Consider the following 10,192-nt stretch of genomic DNA (forward strand, 5'->3'; position numbering starts at 1 on the left):
TTTGTGTATGGTGGTGAAATTCACGCTGTTGATGGAGGCATCATCTTTGAAAATCATATTGATGGTACGGGCGGGTGAGTATGGTTTAGGTGGCCCCTGTTAGGCCATGGGATTGGGTGATCTCTTTTGACGTTGTCTCTTCGATCCTTTCTTGACTCCATTTGGACTGAGGTTAGCTGGTGGGTTGGCCCGTTGAGGTTGTCCACATTTGCACGGACTTCAGCACAATAAGCATTGTGGATCTCGTCCCAGGTGGTTGGGGGATACTTCATCAACCGACTTAACAGTTTCCTCGTTGCTCTTGAACCATCCCTACTCAACCCATTCTGAAAGGCTGCAACTACCATCCCTTCGGACACGTGTGGCAAAGTCATTCTTACTTGATTGAACCGGGCGAGGAAGTCCCTCAATCCCTTTCCTAGAGAGTATTTGATGGCAAATATGTTGTTCACCCCTGCCTCGACTTTTTTGGTTCCAGCGTGGGCCGTTACGAACTTGTCGGCCATTTCCTTAAAGATATTCCCACCCTGATAATTGCGAATACCATGTTAATACTCCTCCAGTGAGAGTTTCGCCAAATATTTTCAGCAAAATGGAAGACACATGTTCCTTGGCGAGGTCATTGCCTTTTACAGCGATGACATAATGAGTGACATGATCTTCGGGGTCAGTTGTACCGTCATATATCCTGAGGTAGGGCGGTATTTAAATGTTTTTGGTATAGAATGTGGGGCTGCATCATCACTGTACGGTTATTCGACGAACTGGTCGGTGCCTCTCTTTGACAACAGCTTGGGAGCCCCCGGTATTTTATCGACCCTTTCTTGGTGTTCTTTCATTTGATCTTGGAGTGCCTTGTTCTCAGTCTCCATTTCCTCCATCTTTTTCAAAATGGCTCCGAGGGCGTTGTTACCTGCACTATTAATGACATTGTGAGTAATACTTGTCGTTGGAGGAGGGAGTTGGTTGCACTGCTCGTCTGTTGGTTGTATAGTGCAAGTTCTTATGTTTTTTGTGGTCGGGTCCCGGGTGGGCTTTTTTAGGACGTTGGTTAGTGTGTCAGTTAGCCATGCTTCAAAGAGCTTTTTTACAACTGGGGGCGTCTCCTCCCCCATAGATGTGGAGGCTCCCTTACAAAAAGATTTTGTGATGTTGTAGTGAGGAGGAGGCGACCCATCTCGCCTAGGGGAGGCATTGCGCGTTGTGTCTTCGTCTGCCATTTCACATTTCGTTGATAACGTTCATGAGGATAGTTGGGAGGTCGCTTATTATCCTCGTCCTTTCTTTTCGGCTACCTGCAATGTTGTTATTTGTGCATACAAAGAAAGGGGACCTTGTTTTTGCTTCTTTTTTTATGTTAGCGACCTGTGTTGGCTGTAGATCTAGAAGAAAATAATTGTTTAACTAAGAAATCCCCACAGACAACGCCAAATTGTTTGACCAAAGAATGTAACTTTTGGTTCATATAATTTAATTTATGTGATGGGATTAAACTTAGTTAATAATAATATTTCTAGATGTGGGTTCCGAAAATGTGACTAATATCAAATATATCTGATGGTGGATTGATAGTAGCGTGCGGTAATTATTCCAAGAAGTATGAGCAATAATGGAGCATTTAATAGCAATAAATAACAATAAATGATATTTAAGTAAATAGGAGGAGTGATTCACCCAATAAAGGATGAACTGGATGGTTGTTCCTCCTGACAATGATGAGTGACAGACAAATCCTAGAATGTTCGAAGTATTCTCAAATCTGATGGAAGAGTATGGAATAATATGAACCAGAATCTTGATGAAAAAGTAGTATTTGTATATTAGTAAGAGAGAGAATCTTTTATCAAAAGTCTGTTCCTATCAAACGAGTGTCACATGCCCCATATCATTATCTTTTTTCTATTTATATGAGGCATTTTCCTAGTAAACCCTAATAGTACAAGTGCGGAGAATATTCACTAGAATATTCTCTATAATATCATATTTTTAAAAACTAGCCGTTACACCCTTATCAACAATACTCGACCTCGACCATTGCTGACATCACGATCACGAATCTCGCTGCTTCCTGGTCGACCTCGACTGACGACGGCTCGAGAGTTCTTTCTTTAGTATTATCTTACCTTAAATATTCTAGGGCAGACTTGGACTTATACAAGTTGCAGATATTTAAGAATCAACTCATTGAAGTTCTTGCACATTACATTTGCCTGCTGTGTGAATATAATCCACGCGGCTGGAAACCTTTCTGGTGTGCCCCGGTAGCCAGGGGAGGAGCTACCCTTTAGCTTATGGATTCGGTCGAATTCAATAACTTTGGTTCAATTCCAGTATTTGTTTTAAGAAATTTGTTGAAGTTGTACAAATTGTTAATTTAAAATTCATAACTCAAAAGAATTAGAATTCCGAACCCACGAACATTAAATCTTGGTTCCTCTTAACTCTTCAGACTTAGTATTAACTCTCTGAACGTAATGTGGGCGTGCTCCGTTCGCACGTTTTTATACTAGCTATTTTGAACTTTGAAATTAAGATTATCTTTTCCATCCTTTGTGCCACAATACCACTGAAAAGCAAAATAGCAACAACATCACTTAAGAATCAAGCAATTGGGACGGATATCTAATTAATTACTTTAAGTATTTAGGCATCGACAACAGGTGGCAATAGTTTTTCGCATATTATACGTCTCGTTTCTTGTAAAATGTCTAATTTGAGTATCTGTTTTGATAGGGGTTGGAATGCTCGACCAATTTCTAAGTACTTAAGCTGCTTTTAAGCTTATAAGTAAAAGAACAAGTCGCAACAGAAGACAAATTGTAAGAGTCATTTAGCAAATATATAGAGAGAGCGAGACGCTTATGTATTCAACAAAACAAAAACTCGTACTACTCGTAGTAGTAATTACTATTAAACTTTCAGAAACAGAGAGAGATGATCATAATCGTGATGGTGCTTTCCCTTGCGGTAATGATCTTTCTGCTACTTCTAGTATTCTTCAATATCCATCATAACTATTTTTCTCATTAGGTCACAAATCTTCAGAGCATCATCAGTTTCCAATTAAATCCTATCCACTTTTGGGTTGTACATTATCATTGATTAAAAACCGGCACCGCGTTATCGACTGGACAACAGAATTGCTGGCGAAATCATCGTCTGCAACCATCACCCTAACAGGTCTCTTTGGTCGAAGCTGTATCTATACGTCAAACCCGTCCAACGTCCAGCATATTATCAAAACTCGCTTCCATTTCTACCAGAAAGATGTCATTCTACGACGTAGCTTACTTGACTTGTTGGGGAATGGGATCTTTCTTGTTGATGGCGCGAAATGGAAGTTCCAAAGACAACTCATGAGCCGCGAGTTAAAAGCGAGTACGTTCCATCAGCTAGTAAAGACTGTTACTATGAAAGAGTTTTCTTCTCGTCTTCTTCCTCTCTTCTCATCGGCTATAGAAGAAGATCATGTACTGGACCTTCAGGATATCTTTCGCCGCTTCACATTTGACATGGTGTGTCAAGTAGCTTTTGGTTATGATCCACACTACTTGTTACCATCATTGGTTCTACTAAATACACCCTTGGCAGACGCTTATAGAACCGCAATCAACATCTCCATGGGAAGGTGCATTTGCCCTCCACTTTTATGGAAAGTTAAGAAACTTTTAAATATTTGATCCGGAAAGAATCTCACTCTTATATTATCAGGAAAAGAATCGAAGAAAAGAAAGAAAAGCAGCTTTTGACAAAGAACCCTTATTCATTGGACGATTTCTTTGACAGGATGGTAGCAAGGGATGATCACAAAAATATATCATCGATGAAATTTTTTACATAGATGAGGCTATTAATCACATATTGGGTGCGGAAGACACTTTTTGTTCAGCTTTAATATGGTTCTTTTGGTTAGTATCAAGTAATCCGCAAGTGGAAAATCAAATTTCAGTGAAATTATAATAAGTGATCACCAGAAAGACAAGCAAATGGACATATATATGCATGCTTCCATTTGCGAAAGCATGAGACTTTACCCTCCAGTCCCTCAAGAATCAAAGCAAGCAATGGAAGATGATATATGGCCTGATGGAACCAAGGTGAAGAAGGGAACGCGTGTTTTATACAACATTTTTGCAATGGGGAGATCAGCAGAGCTGTGGGGTAAAAATTGAGCGGATTTCAATCCAGAGAGGTGGTTGGAGAGAGATGGTAGCACAAGCAGCAGAGGGGACTGGAGATTTATCCCAAGGGACCCTTTTACCTATCCAGTGTTTCAAGCAGGTCCGAGGACTTATATAGGAAAAGATATTGCTTTCATGCAGATTAAATTGGTGGCTGCCAATGTGCTGAGACAGTATCGGTTTGTTCCTGCTGTGGAAGGTTATAGTCCAGTTTATGGTTCGTGCATGACTTCGAAGATGAGAAATGGTTTCCACTGAGAATTCTGCGACGCCGGCCTACTCCTTAAACTTTGTAACGTAGTTAGTTTGAAGCAAAAGGCTTCCTTAATTTGTTTCTGAATGCTTTCCATTGTTTTCTTCCTCCCGTATTATGTACTGCATGCTTTTCTTTTTCATTTCTTTCGCAACCGGGTAATAAAATCCCTTTCTTTGTGTAGTTTGAAATAGGAGTATATTCCTTTTTGTCATGCTTATGAGTTAGGGGTCTATGCCAAATCCCCAACACCATGGGAGGTGAAAGCCCAGGTGGATGGAATTAATTAAAAAATATGAGTATATTATTTACTTCCATAGATATTCTAGCTAGCGTGACTTGGAAGATTTCTTTAGCTCAAGTCTTCTTTTCGTTTCTTGAACTCCTTTTTATTTTCTCTTTATTTTTAGCCCAAGAAAATGCTAAGATAAGGTATAAGTTTGGGCGAAGTGCAACAATAGCCATTTTTAAGCCGACTATTTAAAATATATTCACAATTTACAATATATTTTAAGATTAACCACTTCATCCAAACTTCAGGACTAAGTATTCTAAATTTTTTGAGCTGCTAATTTGAAATTCAGGACTAAGTGTCCTGAATATATGAGCTCCAAATTTAAAATTCAGGACATAAGATTCGAACTTCTGGACAGGATTTTCGAACGTTAGGACACGATGTCGTGTAGTTTGAATTAGGAGATTTAAACTCTAGGACGTCGTATCCTGAAATTTGAGCGAAATTGGCTAATCTTTAAATACATAGTAAACTGAATATATTTAAATAACATATATAAAAATGGCTACTTGATGTCATTTTCACTTTAAGTTTAGTGCCGGACCTTTTTGAAAATTTTAAAGCTTATGGGGAAAACATAAACCTAACAACTAAAGTCTAATTTTGGCTTCAAACCACAGAGAATCTAAACGGCTTCTTCTCTTTGGCAATTTTGGCAATTTTCCCTCTCTCAACAGAAAAAAATCTTGTTAGGTTTGTGTTGGCCTAAGTGATGTTTGTTTTGATGATTGACGAAGGAACTCAAGTATGAACCAGGTCTATATACAGTTGACACAGGCACGAGCAAATTCGAGCACAATGCATGCACGTAAAGGAGATAAACTTAACTGGTTATATCTGATATCTCCTGAACGAAAAGATTACATAAGTGATAAAGAGAAGGACTCCTTACTCAAAGAGAACTCTATCCTAGATAAGGGAGGAGTTAGAAGTTGAAGATAACTATAACTTTTTCACCAAGGAAGTGTAAAGCATTAGACTTCTAGTTATTTCCTATTCTACTAACTTTATATATTTCAGGATGTTCTTATTTTACAGGTACGCACAAACGTTGAAGTTAAACCAGAGTTGAGAGCAAAATAGCGATGCATTTTGCAAGAAATTTCTGTGTGATTCAAGTGTGCAAACTTGAAGCTACATGAACCAGATAGAAGAACCAGTTTCAAGTGTCTGTCTTTTATTCTAGTTTCATTATAGTAGGGCTTTTGAGTTGTACATTTTATCTTTATCTAGAAGCAATTGTATTAGGTACTTTGAGTATAGTATTCAAGTTAGAGTTAACTTGAAATTGTCATAAGAGCTAGAGGCTGGTTGCCACAAAGGGTTAGAGGTAATCCTTAGGTTTACAAAAAGTTTTGTAAATTCTATTTTTGGCTCAGTGATTTAGTAAAGTGTTGAAAAAAAAATCCTACTGGATAGTAGATCGTGGTTTTTTTCACCTTTTGAGCCATGTGTTTTCCACGTATAAATACTTGTGTTCTTAACTTTCTGCATTTAATATTCTGCAACAGTAGTATAAGGAACACATAGAAGAACCTTGTCCTTCTATAATCTATTCACGCGAAAAATTGGACACCACACAAATCATCCCTCTTGTGTGGTATTAAAGTATAAAACATCAATTGGTATCAGAGAAGGTTATCCTTGAAGAGGCTAACACCTTAGGAGAAGATCAAGATGAGTGCTCCACCTAAAAATTAGGAAGAGCAATCCACTGCTAGACCACCACTCTTTAATGGCTAGTACTACTTTTGGTGGAAGAACAAAATGAGAGATCACATTCAAAGAGAGGACTATGAGCTATGGGACATTGTCATTGATAGTCCACTGGCTACCTTGAGGAAAAATGTTGAAGGAATAGATGTGCCAAAGACAAGAGCAGATTGCACTGCTGAGAACTTGAAGAAGTGGGAGAAGAATGTTAAAGCCAAGAAATGGCTTGTTTGTGGACTTGATCCAGATGAGTATAGCAGAATCCAAGGTTGTTCCACTGCTAAGCAAATTTGGGACACACTGCAACTGGCCCATGAAGGAACAACTCAGGTGAAGAGATCTAGAGAAACTCTATTGTACTCTCAATATGGGAACTTTGCTATGAAGGATGGAGAAATCATTCAAGAGATGTACAGAAGGTTCATTACATTGACAAATGAACTAAAATCTCTTGGAAGAATTATTCCTAGAGAAAATAGAGTTGAGAAGATACCTACTAGGGTCTTGCCAACCACTTGGGAAAGCAAGATCACATTCATCCAGGAGTCGAAGAACATTTCCACTTTCCCACTAGATGAATTGATTGGGAATCTCACTGACTATGAACTTAGGAGATAACCCATGAAAATAGATGTACCTAAGAAAGAAAGGAGCTTGGCACTCAGAATCACTGAAGGTTCTAATATGGAAGATGATGAAATGGCTATGATTACCAAGGACTTCAAGAACTACCTGAGGAGAGGAAAGGGTTCTTCAAGGAGTGGAAGCTACAACAAAGCAAAGGCTCCTGAGAAGCAAACCAATAATGGCTATTACAAGTGTGGAAAGATGGATCACCACATTAAAAACTATCCTATATGTTGATTGTTGATGATTGCTCTAGATTTACTTGGATAATATTTTTAACATCTAAAGATGAAGCATTTAACATGTCCACTTCCTTTGTTAAAAAAACTCATAAACAACTAGGTAATCAACTTGCATCAATTAGGTCTAATCATGGTACTGAATTTGGGAATGCTAAATTTGCTGAATTCTGTGATGAGCATGGGATAAATCATAACTTTTCTGCTCCTAGGACTCCACAACAAAATGGAGTAGTTGAAAGAAAGAATGGGACTTTGGAAGAAATGGCTAGGACTATGCTTCTTTCTATTAAATTGCCACATAGCTTCTAGGCAAAAGCTGTGAATATTGTTTGCTGCATCATAAATAGGTGCATGAAAAGACCTCTTATTGAGAAGACTCCCTATGAGTTACTTAAAAGGAGAAAGCCAAATATATCTCATCTTAGAGCATTTGGATGCAAGTGCTTTGTGCACAATAATGGTAAAGACTCCCTAGGTAAGTTTGATCCCAGAAGTGATGAGGGGGTATTTTTGGGATATTCTTCACATAGTAAAGCTTATAAGATTTATAACAAAAGAACTATGTGTGTAGAAGAAAGTGCACATGTGATTTTGGATGAAACTAACATTCTTTCTAAGAGCCAGGAACAGGATGATGAAGCAATTAGGCTGGTAAGAAACTCAAATGAACTCACAGTCTAGACTAAAGCTGAACCAGAGGAAGAAACATGTAATGGAACAGGGCCTTCCACCTAGGGCAACCTGATAGGGGGAACTAAACAAAGAGGAACAGATCCTTAAACCTCGAGGGAATCTGTCTATGAACCTATTCCTCAACAACAAAATATTGAAGAAACATCTAATGGAAACTAGCTAGTTGTGAAAACTTACAAGTATCAAATTTCTTATTCCATTGAGAACATAATCACTAATCCAACCTCTGGAATCAAAACTAGATCTTCGTTCAAGAATCTTTGTGCTTTTGATGCCTTTTTATCTCTTACTGAGGCTTTGTGGAATGCAGATTGGGTTAATGCAATGCAAGATGAACTCAACCAATTTGAGAGAAATCAAGTTTGGCATCTGGTACCAAGACCTAAGGACAGATCAGTAATTGACACAAAAATGGGTCTTCAGAAACAAACTTTACGAAGATGGAACAGTTACAAGGAACAAGGCAAGATTAGTGGTTCAAGGATATAGTTAAGAGGAGGGCATAGACTATGATGAGATTCTTGCTCCAATTGCAATATTGGGAGCAATTAGACTCCTTATAGCCTTTTATTGCTTACTTGGAATTCACTCTCCATCAGATGGATGTCAAGAGGGCCTTCCCCAATGGATATCTAAAGGAAGAAGTGTTTGTCAAGCAACCTCTAGGCTTTGAAAACAGCAAATATTCTGATCATGTGTACAAGCTTGACAAGGCACTTTATGGACTCAAGCAGGCTCCAAGAGCATGGTATGAAAGATTGTCAAAATTCTTGCTTGAACATGGCTACAAGAGAGATGAAGTCGACAATACCTTGTTCTTAAAATAAAAAGGTAAAGATCTCTTGGTAGTTCAAAACATATGTTGATAATATAATCTTTGGAACAACTACTGATAAATTAAGTAAAGAATTTGCTAAACTAATGGGGAGTGAATTTGAAATGAGTATGATGTGTGAGCTTAATATCTTTTTAGGCTTACAAATTAAATAAAATTCAAATGGAACTATGATCCATCAACAGAAGTATGTGAAAGAGTTGCGTAAAAGATTTAAAATGGAAGATTCCAAAAAAATTGACACTCCTATTGCAACAGCCACGGAATTGGATATAGATGAACTTGGTTCATCTATTGATCAGAAGTGGTTTAGGGAAATGATTGGCTCTTTTTTATATCTCACTGCTAGTAGACCTGAAATCATTTTCATTGTAGGCGTTTGCGCTAGATTTCAGGGAAATCCAAAGGAGTCTCACTTGAATGTTGTCAAGAGGATCTTGAGATACCTAAAAGGCGCTACTGACCTTTGTCTATGGTATCCAAAAGGTAGTAATTTCAACTTAGTAGGATATATTGATGTTGATTATGCAGGTTTTCTTGTGGATAGGAAAATACTTCAGGTATGGCATACTTTCTTGGCTCATGTCTTGTTTCTTGGGCCACCAAAAAGCAAAATTTTGTGGCCTTATCTACTGCTGAGGCTGAGTATGTTGTTGTTGCCTCTTGTTGTGCTAAATTGTAGTGGATCAAATAATTAATGGATTTTGGAATTGATGTAGGTTGTATCCCCGTCTTTTGTTATTACACTAGTGCAATCAGTATGACAAAGAACCCGGTTCATCACAAAGGAACTAAGCTCATAGATGTTAGGCATCACTTTTTGAGGGACAACTATGAAAAAGGTTTGATCACTGTGAAATTTTGTACTATTGACGAGCATATAGCTGACATCTTTACAAAAGTATAAATAGAGATCATTTTGAAAGGAACATATTAGAATTAGGGATGATTAAGATCACCTAAAAGGAATTTTGTACATAATTAAATTAGATTTTGCTCAGTCTCATACTTTCACTAGTATACTTTTGTGGCATGTGCTAAAATGTCTCATTAATCTCTAATGATATTATCTTTATTTTCTTGGAAAATTCAGACTTACACAAAAGAATTCTCAATAAAGAACCTGGTTCATCAAGATTACATGATATGTACTCTTCACGCTGCATATTTTGAAATAATTATATTTGGATCATGATCAAAAGGAGATTCCCATTTAATCCTAACCAACATCGAGCTTATTTGCTACAAAAATAACCAATTTCACCCAAGGAGAGTCCCCAATGCAATAAGCGCCTATATTCTAGGGAGAGACTCCAACGTCTTTTCAATCTGACTCCCAATTTGATTAGACTT

The 10,192-nt window shown here is 37.8% G+C and overlaps 2 protein-coding genes across 2 annotated transcripts; both read left to right on the plus strand.

Moving 5' to 3' along the window:
• Positions 1-2,861: 2,861 nt before the first annotated feature.
• LOC107799540 (cytochrome P450 94A2-like) lies at positions 2,862-4,439 on the plus strand. The gene is made up of 5 exons (XM_016622660.2): positions 2,862-2,967; positions 3,031-3,628; positions 3,712-3,790; positions 3,975-4,161; positions 4,282-4,439. The coding sequence occupies exons 1-5, from the start codon at positions 2,862-2,864 to the stop codon at positions 4,437-4,439; spliced, it is 1,128 nt and encodes a 375-aa protein (XP_016478146.2).
• Positions 4,440-6,496: 2,057 nt separating this feature from the next.
• LOC142172663 (uncharacterized) lies at positions 6,497-7,060 on the plus strand. The gene has a single exon (XM_075236329.1). The coding sequence runs from the start codon at positions 6,497-6,499 to the stop codon at positions 7,058-7,060; it is 564 nt and encodes a 187-aa protein (XP_075092430.1).
• The last annotated feature ends 3,132 nt before the right edge of the window (positions 7,061-10,192 follow it).

This window comes from Nicotiana tabacum, chromosome 18 (assembly GCF_000715075.1).
Source record: "Nicotiana tabacum cultivar K326 chromosome 18, ASM71507v2, whole genome shotgun sequence".
NCBI classification, from domain to species: Eukaryota; Viridiplantae; Streptophyta; class Magnoliopsida; order Solanales; family Solanaceae; genus Nicotiana; species Nicotiana tabacum.